At 42.7% G+C, this 17,975-nt stretch overlaps 1 protein-coding gene across 6 annotated transcripts in view; it reads right to left on the bottom strand.

The window, feature by feature from the left end:
* Positions 1-5,346: 5,346 nt before the first annotated feature.
* Positions 5,347-17,975, bottom strand: part of LOC110521987 (eukaryotic translation initiation factor 5) — a 28,436-nt gene continuing 15,807 nt past the window's right edge. For all 6 annotated transcript variants that reach the window (XM_090232301.1, XM_021600015.3, XM_021600014.3 and 3 more), the window contains 4 exons: positions 12,582-12,743; positions 8,542-8,706; positions 8,182-8,322; positions 5,347-5,747 (listed from right to left, as the gene is read on the bottom strand). In XM_090232301.1, the coding sequence (XP_090088427.1) occupies positions 5,649-5,747; positions 8,182-8,322; positions 8,542-8,706; positions 12,582-12,743 (567 nt within the window). In that variant the 3' untranslated portion in view covers positions 5,347-5,648. The remainder of the gene's footprint in view (positions 5,748-8,181; positions 8,323-8,541; positions 8,707-12,581; positions 12,744-17,975) is intronic.

The following is a 17,975-nucleotide window of genomic DNA, read 5'->3' as shown; positions in this document are numbered from 1 at the left end:
TGCCCTGGACACCATATGTGAATTGATTGCCCCCCATCTATCTTCTGAGCTCGTGCTACTAGGTGACCTTAACTGGGACATGCTCAACACCCCGGCCATCCTACAATCCAAGCTTGATGCCCTCAATCTCACACAAATTATCAACGAACCTACCAGGTACAACACCAAATCCGTAAACACGGGCACCCTCATAGATGTCATCCTAACTAACTCGCCCTCCAAATACACCTCTGCTGTTTTCAATCAAGATCTCAGCGATCACTGCCTCATTGTCTGTATCCGTAATGGTCTGCAACCAAACTACCACCCCTCATCACTGTCAAACGCTCCCTAAAACACTTCTGCAAACAGGCCTACCTAATTGACCTGGCCGGGGTATCCTGGAATGACATTGACCTCATCACGTCAGTAGATGATGCCTGGCTATTCTTTAAAAGTGCCTTCCTCACCATCTTAAATAAAATGCCGCATTCAAAAAATGTAGAACTAGGATTAGATATAGTCCTTGGTTCATTCCGGACCTGTCTGCCCTTGACCAGCACAAAAACATCCGGTGGCGTTCTGCATTAGCATCGAATAGCCCCCGTGATTTACAACGTTTCAGGGACGTTAGGAACAAATATTCACAGGCAGTTAGGAAAGCTAAGGCTAGCTTTTTCAAACAGAAATTTGCATCCTGTAGTACTAACTCAAAAAAGGTCTGGGACACTAAAGTCCATGAAGAATAAGAGCACCTCCTCCCAGCTGCCCTCTGCTCTGAGGCTAGGATACACTATCACCACCGATAAATCCACTATAATTGAGAATTTCAATAAGCATTTCTCTACGGCTGGCCATGCTTTCCACCTGACTACCCCTACCCCGGTCAACTGCCCGGCACCCTCCACAGCAACCCACCAAAGCCCCCACCATTTCTCCTTTACCCAAATCCAGATAGCTGATGTTCTGAAAGAGCTGCAAAATCTGGAACCCTGCAAATCAGCCGGGCTAGACAATCTGGACCCTCTCTTTCTAAAAGTATCTGCCGAAATTGTTGCAACCCCTATTACTAGCCTGTTCAACCTCTTTTTCGTATCGTCTGAGATTCCCAAAGATTGGAAAGTTGCTGCGGTCATCCCCCTCTTCAACGGGGGTGACACTTTAGACCCAAACTGCTACAGACCTATATCTATCCTACCCCGTCTTTCTAAGGTCTTCGAAAGCCAAGTAATCAAACAGATTACCGACCATTTCGAATCCCACCGTACCTTCTCCACTATGCAATCTGGTTTAAGAGCTGGTCATGGGTGCACCTCAGCCACACTCAAGGTCCTAAACGACATCATAACCACCATCGATAAGAGACATTACTGTGCAGCCGTATTCATCGACCTGGCCAAGGCTTTCGACTCTGTCAATCACCACATTCTTATTGGCAGACTCAACAGCCTGGTTTCTCAAATGATTGCCATGCCTGGATTACCAACTACTTCTCTGATAGAGTTCAGTGTGTCAAATCGGAGGGTCTGTTGTCCGGACCTCTGGCAGTCTCTATGGGGGTGCCACAGGGTTCAATCCTCGGGCCGACTCTCTTCTCTGTAGACATCAATGATGTTGCTCTTGCTGCTGGTGATTCTCTGATCCACCTCTACGCAGACGACACCATTCTGTATACTTCTGGCCCCTCCTTGGACACTGTGTTAACTAACCTCCAGACGAGCTTCAATGCCATACAAATCTCCTTCCGTGGCCTCCAACGGCTCTTAAACACAGGGAAAACTAAATGCATGCTATTCAACCAATCCCTGCCCGCACCTGCTCGCCCGTCCAGCATCACTACTCTGGAAGGCTCTGACTTAGAATACGTGGACAACTACAAATACCCAGGTGTCTGGTTAGACTAAACTCTCCTTCCAGACTCACATTAAGCATCTCCAATCCTAAATTAAATTGAGAATTGGCTTCCTACAAAGCATCCTTCACTCATGCTGCCAAACATACCCTCGTAAAACTGACCATCCTACCGATCCTCAACTTCGGTGATGTCATCTATAAAATAGCCTCCAACACTCGACTCAACAAACTGGATGCAGTCTTTTACAGTGCCATCCGTTTTGTCACCAAAGCCCTATACTCTTTGCCAAACCCACTGGCTACAGGTTATTTACAAGTTTCTGCTAGGTAAAGCCCCGCCTTATCTCAGCTCACTGGTCACCATAGCAGCACCCACTCGTAGCACGCGCTCCAGCAGGTATATCTCACTGGTCACCCCCAAAGCCAATTCCTCCTTTGGTCGTCTTTCCTTCCAGTTCTCTGCTGCCATTGACTGAAACAAACTGCAAAAATCTCTGAAGTTGGAGACTCATATCTCCCTAACTTTAAGCATCATCTGTCAGAGCAGCTCACAGATCACTGCCTGTAAACAGCCCATCTACCTCATCCCCATACAGTATTTAATTATCTTGCTCCTTTGCATCCCAGGATTACTACTTGCACATTCATCTTCTGCTCATCTACCATTCCAGTGTTTAAATTGCTATATTGTAATTACTTCGCCACCATGGCCTATTTATTGCCTTAACTCTCTTATCTTACCTCATTTGCACTCACTGTAAATAGACATTTTGTTTTCTTTTGTTCCGCTGTATTATCGACTATGTTTTGTTTATTCCATGTGTAACTCTGTTGTGTGTCGAATTGCTATGCTTTATCTTGGCCAGGTCACAGTTGCAAATGAGAACTTGTTCTCAACTAGCTTACCTGGTTAAATAAAGGTGAAATAAATAAAAAAATAAAGTCTGACGGTGACATTGGTTTTGACATTCAGTTCCCTATTTGCACTCAGGCATTGATTTATTAATTATTTTGACTTTTCATTCTTATTTTCGTAGGATTGTGTAATGTATATTTTCCTAAGTTGAATATACTACGAGTTGAGTTCTGCCTTGCTATTCATTTACATCTTTGCTTGTTTGTTGCTGCTGGATTCAAGTTGAAACTGTGGGTAATAGTGCCCTCTACTGTTGTACGTGGGAATAGGACTACTTGTATGAACTTCATGAAATCAATTCATTCCCGATCTTGTGAATGTAGTTGAAAACTGCTGATTCCATAGTATTAAACTTCGTCCTAAATATGTCATTCTCGGCCTGCTAAATTGGTGTGGTCACTCACTCATAATCCCCTTGTTCTCATAAAAGAAAAGACTAACAAGTCCAGACAATGTAGGAACAAAGTACTGTACCTAATGCTGAAAAGGTTGATCTTATAACATCACAAGAAAATGATCTTGGTCTTATCAGGAAATGTCTTACATTGGAGTCGTCGCCCCAGTCTGAGGTCCTGAGAGCTCTGGAGCAGGTTCTCACCAAACATCTCTCTGTACATTGCTCCGTTCATCTTCTCCTCGATCCTGACTAGTCTCCCAGTCCCTGCCGGTGAAAAAGATCCCCAGAGCATGTTGTCACCACCATGCTTCACCGTAGGGATAGTGCCAGGTTTCCTCCAGACGTGACACTTGGCATTCAGGCCAAACAGTTCAATCTTGGTTTCATCAGACTAGAGAATCTTGTTTCACATGGTCTGAGTCCTTTAGGTGCCTTTTGGCTAACCCCAAGCCGTCTGGCCACTCTACCATAGAGGCCTGATTGGTGAAGCGCTGCAGAGATGGTGGTCCTTCTGGGAGGTTCTCCAATTTCCACAGAGGATCTCTGTCAGAGTGACCAGCGGGTTCTTTGTCACCTCCCTGACCAAGGTCCTTCTCCCCAGATTGCTCAGTATGGCCGGGCGACCAGCTCTAGGAAAAGTATTGGTGGTTCCAAACATTTTTAATTTAAGAATGATTGAGGCCACTGTTTTTGGGGACCTTCAATGCTGCAGCAATTTTTTGGTACCCTTCCCCAGATCTGTGCCTCGACACAATCCTGTCTAGGATCTCTACGGACAATTCCTTCAACCTCATTACATGTTTTTTGCTCTGTGACCTGCATGGTCAACTGTGGGACCTTAGGTGTGTGCCTGTCCAATTAATTGAATTTACCACAGGTGGACTCCAATCAAATCGTAGAAACATCAAGGATGATCAATGGAAACAGGATGCACCGGAGTTCAATTTCGAGTCTCAAATACATTTCCAAATATGTTTAAACTTTTTGTTTTCTCATTATGGGGTATTGTGTGTAGATTGGATGAGAAAAACACAAAAAATAAATCAATTGTAAAGTTGTAATGTAACAATGTGGTACAAGGGAAGAGGACTGACTGTTTCTGAATGAGTCTACACATTGTGTTAAAGTGGGTTTAAAATTCATTTGTAATTTTTTGTTAACCATCTACACTAAAATAAATGTAAAGATGATAAACAAGACACTAATATTCAACAAGTATTCACCCCCAAGTTAATACGTGTTAGAAACATTTTGGGCTGCGATTACAGCTGTGTCTTCTTGGGAGCTTTGCACACCTGTATTGTGCAATTTTTGCCCATTATTCTTTTCAAAATTCTTCAAGCTCTGTCAAGATGTTGGGGTTCATGGCTAGAGAGCAATTTAAGTCTTGCCATAGATTTAAGTAAAAACTAGAACTAGACCAAAGGAAGATTCACTGTCTTCTTGGTAATTACCTCGTGTGTAGATTTGGCTTTGTGTTGTAGGTTATTGTCCTGCTGAAAAGTGAATTCCTCTCCCAGTGTCTGGTGTAAAGCAGACTGAAGCAGGGTTTCCTCCAGGATTTTGCCTGTGCTTATCTACATCTTGTTTATTTTCATCCTGAAAAACTCCAATATTTGGTGTAGATCAATGACCAAAATTATTTAAATCTATTTCAATCCCACTTTGTAACACAAAATGTGAAAAAAGTTCCAAGTGGGTGTAGACTTTCAATGGCAACCGTACATCCTGCTGTAGTTCCCTGTTAATCACAGATTATGTGAACTCACTGCGCTCTAGTGGATTTAGAACCTGCAGCCAAATCCCAAATGACCCCAAAGTCAGTTGGAAATCCATACAGGAGTTGCTTGTTGCACATTTTACACCATTTTCATTTTAGCGTGACATATCTATTCTCACGTTAACATGTTTGGGATATTCCTAGGTAAACTGACTACTGGCCTCAACTTTAGTAGAGATCATAACATTACCATCTGTAGGCGGAAATAGTATCCATTTTACTCCACTATGAACAACAATCATATTGGTGTAATACCTACAGTCATTGAAGAGTAAACCACACCAGTCCAATTCATTGTCAGCTTCCGTTTCGTCCCTGTATTCAGTACGCTAGTATCGGATCTGCCTTGGGAGTTCTTGGAAACATTATTAACCATGAAAACACCTGAAACTGTTTTAATATAGAAACAACACAATTAAATAAGGCAAACATTATTTAATGATTGGAGAGGAAAATATTTCAGGGAGAAAACAAATGCAGCATTTGTATTTAGTCTCTAGTATCAACCAAAAAATAACAACTCTTCATCCATATACAAACACAACATCTCATCACTTCATCTAGCGCAAAGTAAATAGATTCATCTCGCAAAGCTGGATGGTAGCCAAAGCAGCAGGCGGGGTGAGGGTCGACCAGGACCAAAGGCATGCTGTTATTATTTTCATCATAAATCGCCAGAGTGCTTGCAAAACATGTCGGTGGAGGATTGTTAAGTTTTGTTTTTAGATGGCGTCGATGTCAAAGTCGTCCTCTTCCTCTGCAGGCTTCTCTGGTTTCACAGTCTCCACTTTCAGCTCGCGGACAGAGGCTGAGTAGACCACCTGGGAGGAAAGAAGAGGGTGAAATTAAAGACACTGCGGGTGCCACTCATTTCTCACCAGGCACTTCAGTAGGATGCATAAGTATTCTGTACACTCGAGTCAATACTTTGTTGAAGCACCTTTGGCAGCGACTACAGCTGTGAGTTTTTCTGGGTAAGTCTCAGAGCTTTCCACACCTGGATTGTGCAACATTTAACCATTTTACTTTTCAAAATTCTTCAAGGTCGGTCAAATTGGTTGTTGATCACTGCAAGACAGCCATTTTCAAGTCTTCCCATAGATTTTCACCAAGATTTAAGTCCAACCTTTAACTCAACCACTCAGGAACATTCACGGTCTTCTTGGTAACCAACTCCAGTGTAGATTTGGTCTTGTGTTTTAGGTTATTGTCCTGCTGAAAGGTGAATTAATCTCCCAGTGTCTGGTGTAAAGCAGACTGAACCAGGTTTTCCTCTAGGATTTCCCATTTCCAAAACATTACACAGTCACCACTATGCTTGAAAATATGGAGTGGTACTCAGTAGTGTGTTGTATTGGATGTGACCCAAACATAAACTTTTTGAGCTGAATACGGTGTTATTGCTTTGCCGACAACAGAATGAATGTTTGCTTTAAAAAAATAATTCTGTACAGGCAACCTTTTCACTGTCAATGTTGATCCAGCCTCAGTTCTCCCATCACAGCCATTAAACTCTGTATCTGTTGTAAAGTCACCATTGGCCTCACTTTGAAATCCCTGAGCGGTTTCCTTCCTCTCCGGCAACTGAGTTAGGAAGGACGCCTGTATCTTTGTAGTAACTGGGTGTATTGATACACCATCCAAAGTGTAATTAACTTCACCATGCTCAAAGGGATATTCAATGTCTGCTTTTTAAAAATGTTCACCCATCTACCAATAGGTGCCCTCCTTTGTGAGACATTGGAAAACCTCCCTGGTCTTTGTGGTTGAATCTGTGTTAGAAATTCACTGCTCGACTGAAGGACCGTATAATTGTGTGGGGTACAGAGATGTGGTAGTCATTCAAAAATCATGTTAATTTAACCTCTTTGGGATAGGGGGCAGCATTTTCACTTTTGGATAAAAAGCATGCCCAATTTCAACTTCCTGCTACTCATGCCAAGAATATAAAATATGCATATTATTCATATACTTGGATAGAAAAAACACTAACGTTTCTAAAACTGTTTGAATCATGTCTGTGAGTATAACTGAACTGATGTAGCAGGCAAAACCCCAAGAACTAACCGTTCAGAATTATTTTTTTTGAGGTCTCTGTCTGTTCAGTGAGTTCTCATTGGAACACTAGATTAATTAGGAGTTCGTTTTCAGTTCCTACCGCTTCCACTGGATGTCACCAGTCTTTGGAAATTGGTTGAGCTTATTCATTTGTGCAATGAAGAAGTAGGCCATCTAGGAACTGGGTAACACTGTTGAGAGTGCGCAAGACGTGAAAAATAGCATGGTTTGTTGTCTTCCTGTATTGAACACAGATAAACCATTCTACAATTTGATCGACTATTAACGTTTAAAAATACCTAGTTGTATTACAAAAGTAGTTTGAAATATTTTGGCAAAGTTTATAGGCAACTTTTGAAATATTTTGTGGTGACGTTGCATTTTTTGGAAGCTGTTTTTTTCTGGATCAAACGCACTTTATAAATTGACATTTGGATATATATGGACGGAATTAATCGAACAAAAGGACCAATTGTGATGTTTATGGGACATATTGGAGTGCCAACAAAAGAAGCTCGTCAAAGGTAATGCATGTTTTATATTTGATTTCTGCGTTGTGTAGCGCCTGCAGGGTTGAAATATGCTACTTTGTTTACTGTTGTGCTATCATCAGATAATAGCTTCTTATGCTTTCGCCAAAAAGCCTTTTAAAAATCGGACATGTTGGCTGGATTCACAACGAGTGTAGATTTAATTGAGTATCTTACATGTGTGATTTAAAGATAGATAGATCTATATATTTTTTTTTTGTTGCCCAAGTGGGACGCAACCGTCCCCTATACCATTATTGCAAGTCCATGCAACTTGTGACTTGTTAAGCACACTTTTGCTTCTGAACTTATTCAGGATTGCCATAAAGGGGTTGGATACTTATTGATGAGACAGTCAAGCTTTTCCTTTTTTATTACATTTGTAAAAATGTAAAACAGTGTTCCACTTTGACACTATGGGGTATTGTGAGTAGGCCAGTGACAAAATCTAAATGTAATCCATTTTAAATTCAGGCTGTAACAATAGATATGTCAAGGGGTGTGAATAGTTTCTGAAGGCACTGGATCTGAATAGGTCCATGGTAAGAGGAAACCTTGCGACAGTGGCCATTTTCAGGTCAGTGCCATAATACCAAACCTGTGTCTATATGCACGTGACGGGAATGAATGTTTATAGGTAAAATCAGAGGCAGTGATAAGTCATTACCTCCACATTATCTTCATCTTCCTCCTCGTCCGCCCCGCTGCCCTCGCTCTCCTCTTCCGCTTCCTTCAGCCACTTGACGAACGGCGCTGCCTTGGCGTGGATCTCTTTGGCCAGCTCCTTGGACACGTATTTCTTGGACACCTGACAAGACACACAGGACTGATGTGTTAGAGGTAGGATGAAAAATGACAGTTATTTCACAGGTTCTAGTGTAGGTTACAGAGTCTCCTCTTAATATGTAAAATATATTGGAAAATCTTGCAAAATAAGTGACCTTCAGGACACTGATCTGGGGAAATACAGAGTTGAAAAGAAGAAAAAAAACATCCCACCATCCCTGTTGACAGTCATCCCCTTTACCTTCTCAGCCCAGGCCAGGATGACGTCCTCCTCCAGTAGGTCGGCGTCGTACAGGTCTTTGAGGACAAGGGGCACGCGGGGCAAAAGCTGGGACTGGTGCAGCTTCACCAGACACTCAAAGCCACCCAGCAGGTACTTCTGGGCCTTCTTGTTGTTGTGGGTAAACTGGACACCAGAGAAATGTTTTAAATTGACGGTGCGGGTGGAGTTTGAGCAAAACCCAACAGGATTATAGCCATTTCTATTGCCACAATCAATTTTGTGGAGGTTACAGTGGGGAGAACAAGTATTTGATAACCTGCAAAATCGGCAGTGTTTCCTACTTACAAAGCATGTAGAGGTCTGTAATTTTTATCATAGGTACACTTCAAAAATCCAGAAAATCACATTGTATGATTTAAGTAATTAATTTGCATTTTATTGCATGACATAAGTATTTGATCACCTACCAACCAGTAAGAAGAAGCCCTCCTGTTCTCCACTCATTACCTGTATTAACTGCACCTGTTTGAACTCCTTACCTGTATAAAAGACACCTGTCCACACAATCAAACAGACTCCAACCACTACACAATGGCCAAGGCCAGAGAGCTGTGTAAGGGCATCAGGGATAAAATTGTAGACCTGCACAAGGCTGGGATGGGCTACAGGACAATAGGCAAACAGCTTGGTGAGAAGGCAAAAACTGGAAGAAGTTCAAGATGACGGTCAATCACCCTCGGTCTGGGGCTCCATGCAAGATCTCACCTCGTGGGCATCAATGATCATGAGGAAGGTGAGGGATCAGCCCAGAACTACACGGCAGGACCTGGTCAATGACCTGAAGAGAGCTGGGACCACAGGCTCAAAGAAAACCATTAGTAACACACTACGCTGTAATGGATTAAAATCCTGCAGCGCACGCAATGTCCCCGTGCTCAAGCCAGCGCATGTCCAGGCCCGTCTGAAGTTTGCCAATGACCATCTGGATGATCCAGAGGAGGAATGGGAGAAGGTCATGTGGTCTGATGAGACAAAAATATAGCTTTTTGGTCTAAACTCCACTCGCCGTGTTTGGAGGAAGAAGAAGGATGAGTACAACCAAGAACACCATCCAAACCGTGAAGCATGGAGGTGGAAACATCATTCTTTGGGGATGCTTTTCTGCAAAGGGGACAGGACGACTGCACCGTAGAGGGGAGGATGGATGGGGCCATGTATCGCAAGTTCTTAGCCAACAACTTCCTTCCCTCAGTAAGAGCATTGAAGATGGGTCGTGGCTGGGTCTTCCAGCATGACAACAACCCGAAACACACAGCCAGGGCAACTAAGGAGTGGCTCCGTAAGAAGCATCTCAAGGTCCTGGACCTGAACCCAATAGAACATCTTTGGAGGGAGCTGAAAGTCCATATTTCCCAGCAACAGCCACGAAACCTGAAGGATCTGGAGAAGGTCTGTATGGAGGAGTGGGCCAAAATCCCTGCTGCAGTGTGTGCAAACCTGGTCAAGAACTACAGGAAACGTATGATCTCTGTAATTGCAAACAAAGGTTTCTGTACCAAATATGAAATTATATTTTTCTGATGTATCAAATACTTATGTCATGCAATAAAATGTAAATTAATTACTTAAAAATCATACAATGTGATTTTCTGGATTTTTATTTTAGATTCAGTCTCTCACAGTTGAAGTGTACTACCTATGAAATTACAGACCTCTACATGCTTTGTAAGTAGGAAAACATGCAAAATCGGCAGTGTATCAAATACTTGGTCTCCCTACTGTATGTCCGTACAAATTGCTAGTGTTAAGATTACTAAGCATATCTCTGTCAACTAGTGTTGTGACACTGCTTCATGTCTTATGCGTTATGGAACTCACAGTTCAAACACCAACTATACAAACCATTATGCTGAAGTCCATCAAATGGCATCAGGGCACTGACCTCAAGCCCAACAACTGATGTGACAGCACTGACCTAATGCCCAGTTTGCGTTAACAGAGGTCCTTGTAAGCTCAGTTGGAAGAGCTCTTGCAATGACAAGATTGTGGGTTCGATTCCCAGTACCACCCATTTTAAATTTTTTACATTTTTTTATGCACACCTGACTGTCAGTCGATTTGGATACAAGCATCTGCCAAATAGCATATATTTATTATATTAACAGGTGCGGAAGACATTTCAGTTGAATGCAATCAGTTGTACAACTGACTAGGTATCCCCCCCTTTCCCTAACAACTAGAGTAGCAGCCCTGATCCTCACACTCGAGAGCTGCAAGACCTGCAGCCCCGACAGAGCTTGCGGAGCGGTCTGCATTTTTCACGCAGCAGGCGGACAAACAACTTCAGGATTAAAATATTTTAGTCCCGCAAAATATTTCAAAACGGTCATCTTTGTTTTGTATGCGTTACATAATTGTATTAAAAGTACCTGTCACACTATTCATGAACTATCAAAGGATAATTCTGCTTCAAGTTCAGTAACCTCCCTCAACTCTAGTGTTGAGTGCATGCGAGATCAAATGTGCATATTAAATATCCTGTGTTCCATGCTACAGGTACGGGCGGAAAAGCAGTATTATTTCCATGGTAATAAAAAGGTATACCTAACGATTTGAGCAGCACTTAATCTACAGAGTCAGACGAACTTTTGGATACCATTTTAATGTCTGTGTCCACTATGAAGGAACATAGAGGAAGTTTAGAGCGCAAATACCAAATAAACTTGGCAAAAAAATAAACCGTGTCTTTCAAAGATAATTCGTAAAAATACAAAAGCCTTCACAGATCTTCATTGTAAAGGGTTTAAACACTGTTTCCCATGCTTGTTCAATGAACCATAAACAATTAATGAACATGCACCTGTGGAACGGTCGTTAAGACACTAACAGCTTACAGACAGTAGGCAATTAAGGTCACAGTTATGAAAACGTAGGACACTAAAGAGGCCTTTCTACTGACTGAAAAACACCAAAAGAAAGATGCCCAGGGTCCCTTGCTCAGCTGCGTGAATGTGCTTTGGGCATGCTGCAAGGAGGCATGAGGACTGCAGATGTGGCAAGGGCAGTAAATTGCAATGTCTGTACTGTGAGACGCCTAAGACAGAGCTACAGTGAGACAGGACGGACAGCTGATCGTCCTCGTAGTGGCAGACAACACCTGCCCAGGATTGGTACATCCGAACATCACACCTGCGGGACAGGTACAGGATGGCAACAACAACTGCCCGAGTTACACCAGGAACGCACAATCACTCCATCAGTGCTCAAACTATCCACTATAGGCTGAGAGAGGCTGGACTGAGTGCTTGTAGGCCTGTTGTAAGGCAGGTCCTCACCAGACATCACCGGCAACAACGTCTCCTATGGGCACAAACCCACCGTCACTGGACCAGACAGGATTGGCAAAAAGTGCTCTTCACTGACGAGTCGCGGTTTTGTCTCACCAGGGGTAATGGTCGGATTCACGTTTATCGTCGAAGGAATGAGCGTTACACTGAGGCCTGTACTCTGGAGCGGGAGCAATTTGGAGGTGGAGGGTCCGTCACGGTCTGGGGCGGCGAAGAGCCCGGATCTCAATCCCATTGAGCACGTCTGGGACCTGTTGGTAGGAGTGCGGGCTAGGGCCATTCCCCCCCCCCCAGAAATGTCTGGGACCTGTTGGATCAGAGGGTGAGGGCTAGGGCCATTCCCAACAGAAATGTCCAAGGACTTGCAGGTGTCTTGGTGGAAGAGTGGGGTAACATCTCACAGCAAGAACTGGCAAATCTGGTGCAGTCCATGAGGAGGAGACGCACTGCAGTACTTAATGCGGCTGATCTCCACACCAGATACTGACTGTTACTTTTGATTTTGACCCCCCCCCCCCTGTTCAAGGACACATTATTCAATTTCTGTTAGTCATGTCTGTGGAACGTGTTCAGTTCATGTCTCAGTTGATGAATCATATGTTCATACATATATTTACACATGTTAAGTTTGCTGAAAAGAAACACATTTAGTTTAGCATTAGCGCAATGACTAAGTCTAAGTATCTACTAGCATGCTAGTCGGAGACTCACTCTGAGGAAGTGACGTTTGTACTTCTTGATCTGGTCGCGGATGTTCTCGTCCATCAGCAGCTCAGTCAGGATCAGCGGGGCCATGTCCTTCACGTCCAGACGCTCCGCCTCCGCCAGGATCTCTTTGTCCGAGGAGTCGACGGCATCGTCCTCCTTCTTATGCTGTGGAGGGACAGAGTGAGCCACTCAGAGACATCTCACAAACAGTTGAGGACATCTCGAGGCAGCTTTCCACTCACCCATTTTCTTTATTGATCCTTATACAACTGATATATACACAGTAACAGTCAAGTTAGGACATACCTACTCATTCCAGGATTTTTCAATATTTTTACTATTTTCTACATTGTAGAATAATAGTGAAGACATCAACACTATGAAATAACACATATGGAATCATGTAGTAACCAAAACAGTGTTAAACAAATCAAAATAGATTTTATATTAGACATTCTTCAAAAGTAGCCCCCCGTTTGCCTTGACAGCTCTGCACACACTTCACATTCTCTCAACCGGCTTCATGAGGTAGTCACCTGGAATGCATTTCAATTAACCGGTGTGCCTTGTTAAAAGTTCATTTGTGGAATTTCTTTCCTTCTTAATGTGTTTGAGCCAATCGGTTGTGTTGTGACAAGGTAGGGGTGGGGTTACAGAAGATAGCCCTACTTGGTAAAAGACCAAGTCCATATTATGGCAAGAACAGCTCAAGCAAAGGGAAACAATACTCAATCATTACTTTAAGACATGAAGGTCAGTCAATGCAGAACATTTCAAGAACTTTTAAAAAGTTTCTTCAAGTGCAGTCGCAAAAACCATCAAGTGCTATGATGAAACTGGCTCACATGAGGACCCCCACAGGAAAGGAAGACCCAGAGTTACCTCTGCTGCGCAGGATAAGTTCTTTAGATTTACCAGCCTCATATTGCAGCCAAAATAAATGCTTCAGAGTTCAACACACACCTCAACATCAACTGTTCAGAGGACACTGTGAAACAGACCTTCATGGTCAAATTGCTGCAAAGAAACCACTACTAAAGGACACTAATAAGAGACTTGGCCAAGATACACGAGCAATTGACATTTTTGTAGGATCCCCAGTGGCGCAGAGGCTTAAGGCACTGCATTTCAAAGCTTGAGGTGTCAATACATACAGACCCTGGTTCAATTCCAGGCTGAATCACAACCTGCCTAGCATCGTCAGGGTTAGGGGTTTGGCCGGGGTAGGCCGTCATTGTAAATAAGAATTGGTTCTTAACCGACTTGCCTGGTTAAATAAAAAGTTAGACCGGTGGAAAGCTGGTGGTTCCAAACCGCCGTGTCTTTGTGAGACACAGAGTAGGTGAACGGATGATCTCCGCATGTGGTTCCCACCATGAAGCGAGGAGGTGGTGTGATGGTGCTTTGCTGGTAACACTGACAAGTGATTTATTTGCAATTCAAAGGCACACTTAACCAACTTGGCTACCACAGCATTCTGCAGCGATACGCCACCCCGTCTGGTTTGGGCTTAATGGGACTTATGGGATCATTTGTTTTTCAACAGGACACTGACCCAACACACCTCCAGGCTGTGTAAGGGCTATTTGACCAAGGAGAGCGCTGCATCAGATGACCTGGCCTCCACAATCACCCTACCTCAACCCAATTGAGATGGTTTGGGATGAGTTGGACCGCAAAGGGAAGGAAAAGCAGCCAATAAGTGCTCAGCATATGGGAACTTCTTCAAGCATTCCAGGTGAAGCTGATTGAGAGAGTACAGAGTGTGTGCAAAGCTGGTGTCCAAACTTTTGACTGGTACTGTACAAATACTTTTTTAGACGTAAAAACAATATAATTTTTTTTTTTAATTGTCATCTAGCAGACACACTCATCCAGAGCAACCAGGGTCAAGCACTCCGCCCAAGGGCACATCAACATATCTCCCGCTAACTCAAATCGGGGACCTGAACCAGCGACCTCCCCACACAGTCCCCCCCTACACAGTTCCCCCAAGAGCTGCTCTCAACCAACCTGTGAACCCCCCTCCCCACAAAGTCTTGAATCTCACATAATTTTATATATCAATTCATAACACCCTGGAATGGAATTGTGCCATGGAATTGGTACATTTAAAAAAAAATCTCTTCCCAGCTATTTTGCAATCTGTATGGCACTGCTGTCAACATTCTGGTCCTCAAATTACAAACTGGTATACTTTCCCATTTATGCCATTTTTGTTCCTCCGCAAGTTTTGATCCTTTATATTGGGAAGACAGACCAGTTCCCTACCTCCTCCCGCTGCCAGCTCCATTTTGGGGTAATACCCTGTTTCACTGCCAAAAATAAAACCATCTAGTGTTCAGCGAAATAACACAATGTCAAATACAGGTAGCCTAGTAAAATAATTAACATCCAATCACATTAACCATTACACTCTTGTGCAGACATTTGGAAACAGGACAATTAGAAAAATAAGCCACAGGAGTTTGAGCGAAAATAAAGACATTGTTCGAGTAGTACGACATGTATAAAAGCAACAAATACCATTAATAAGAAGGGGCTAGAAGAGTCTTATGGTGAGCTACTGAGTGGCTAGGACAGGCAAGCCCCATACTATTGTGGAGGACTTCATTCTTCCTCCTGCAGCGGATATGGCTGGGACCGTGCTGTGGGAAAAGGCCCCAAAAACTATACAAACAATGCCTTCATCAAACAACACTGTTAAACGACGCATCAGTGACATGGCAGGAGATGTGAATTATATGCGTTACAGCTGGATGAGTTAGACGAGGCGGGCCTGGCAAAGCTCCTGGTATATGTCCGTTACGTTTAAGGAAGACATCCTCTTCTGCAAACCAGGACAACGTGAGAGATTATTTTTTAAAGTACTGGACAACTTTGTGACATCAAATGGACTTGTGGTCAAGATGTGTCGGTATATGTACTGATGGAGCAAACGCCATGACAGGGAGACAGTGGACTGGTAACGTGCGTGCAAGCAGTTGCTCCCGACGCCACTTGGGTACACTTCCACTGAGAGGCTATTGCTGCCAAGAGAATGCCTGACAGCTTGAAAGATGTTTGACACTACAGCGAACATGGTTAAAAGTGCGCTGTTATCAAGGGGGAAAGGTATTAACCCATTTTTTTTTTTAAATTGAGAGACGAGTTTAAAGTTTTTTTTACTGACCGTAATTTTCACTTGTCTGACCGCTTGCTTGATGACGAGTTTCTCACACGACTGGCCTATCTGGGTGATGTTTTTTCTTGCCTGAATGACCTGAATCTAAGATTACAGGGACTCTCCGCAACTATATTCAATGTGCGAGACAAAATTGAGGCTATGATTAAGAAGTTATTTTCTGTCTGCATTAACCAGGACAACACAAGTCTTTCCATCATTATATGATTTGTGTGCAAATGAACCTCATTCTGATTGGCTGGGCCTGGCCCCACAGTGGGTGGGTCTAAGCCCTCCCATTTGAGTTCAACCATAAAAAATATTAAGTTTTTTTTAATTCTGGGATATGAAATTGAAGTTCTAACCAGCTCTGCATTGCTTGATTGAAAAAGGTTTCATGTTCAATTAATCAAAAATGTGATATGGCAGAAAGGCCATTTTCAAAACAAGGAATAAGCTTTTCTAAGTTATCTACTTGAGAACCATTTCAGGTTCAAGTAAAACGTTTGTATAAGTGAAGCTTTTACAGTGGTGTATGAATGCTTTATATGGCCTGGTTTAGCATCCCAGATCGGGCGAAAGTTTTTGCCCATATGATTTGAAAAATGAATCGGCAGTAGCCACCGCCATAAGTACTTTTTTTATTTCACCAGGTTGGCTAGTTGAGAACAAGTTCTCATTTGCAACTGCGACCTGGCCAAGATAAAGCAAAGCAGTTCGACACATACAACAGAGTTACACATGGAGTAAAACAAACATACAGTCAATAATACAGTAGAAACAAGTCTATATACGATGTGAGCAAATGAGGTGAGATAAGGGAGGTAAAGGCAAAAAAAAGGCCATGGTGGCAAAGTAAATACAATATAGCAAGTGAAACACTGGAATGGTAGATTGGGGCTCTGGTGACAAAACGGATGGCACTGTGATAGACTGCTTCCAATTTGCTGAGTAGAGTGTTGGAGGCTATTTTGTAAATGACATCGCCGAAGTCAAGGATCGATAGGATGGTCAGTTTTACGAGGGTGTTTGGCAGCATGACTGAATGATGCTTTGTTGCAAAATAGGAAGCCGATTCTAGATTTAATTTTGGATTGGAGATGCTTAATGCGAGTCTGTTAGGAGAGTTTACAGTCTAACCAGACACCTAGGTATTGTACGCCCAGAAGCTAAGATATGCATATTATTAGTAGATTTGGATAGAAAACACTGAAGTTTATAAAACTGTTTGAATCATGCCTGTGACTATAACAGAATGTATTTGGCAGGCGAAACCCAGAGGACAAAACATTCAGATTAATATTTTTTTCTTTTTTCAATGAGATTTCATTGGGAATCCAGATTTCTAAGGGACTTTCTTGCAGTTCCTATCGCTTCCACTGGATGTCAGTCTTTAGAAATTGTTTGCGGTTTTTCCTTTGAGAAATGAAGAAGTAGCCATGTTCAGAATGAGGCTCGAGGGAAGTGTACTGTTTGTTAGAGGCGCGTGATCTGAAAGCATGCTACACATGGTTTTCCTCCGGTATTGAACACAGATCATCCAGTCTTAAATTTTAGCGATTATTTACGTTAAAAAAATACCTAAAAAGTTAACAAAAGTAGTTTGAAATGTTTGGACAAAGCTTACAGGTAACTTTTGTAGTCATGTTGCGCGAGTTGGACCCGGTGTTTTTCTGGCTCAAAAACGTCAAATAAATGGACATATATTGACGGAATTAATCGAACAAAAGGACCATTTGTGATGTTTATGGGACATATTGGAGCGTCAACAGAAGAAGCTCGTCACAGGTAAGGCATAAATTATATCTTTATTTCTGCGTTTTGTGTCATGCCTGGAGGGTTGAAATATGATGGTCAGTGTTTGTTTGCTTGGGTGCTATCCTCAGATAATAGCATCGTCTGCTTTCGCCGTAAAGCAATTTTGAAATCTGACATGTTGGCTGGATTAACAACAAGTGTAGCTTTAATTTGGTATATTGAATGTGTGATTTCATGAAAGTTAAATCTTTATAGTAATTTATTTGAATTTGGCACTCTGCATTTTACCTGGATGTTGGCCAGTTGGGACGCTACCGTCCCACATATCCCAGAGAGGTTAACTTGGCTTTTGAAGACTTTAGAAAAGACAGGGTAGGGTAGATATAGGTCTGTAACAGCTTGGATCTAGAGTGTCTCCCCCTTTGAAGAGGGGGATGACCGTGGAAGCTTTCCAATCTATGGGAATCTCAGATGAT

Source organism: Oncorhynchus mykiss, chromosome 4, assembly GCF_057628025.1.
Source record: "Oncorhynchus mykiss isolate SJ-2025 chromosome 4, ASM5762802v1, whole genome shotgun sequence".
Lineage (NCBI taxonomy): Eukaryota > Metazoa > Chordata > Actinopteri > Salmoniformes > Salmonidae > Oncorhynchus > Oncorhynchus mykiss.
This window is presented reverse-complemented; position numbering and strand designations above follow the sequence as displayed.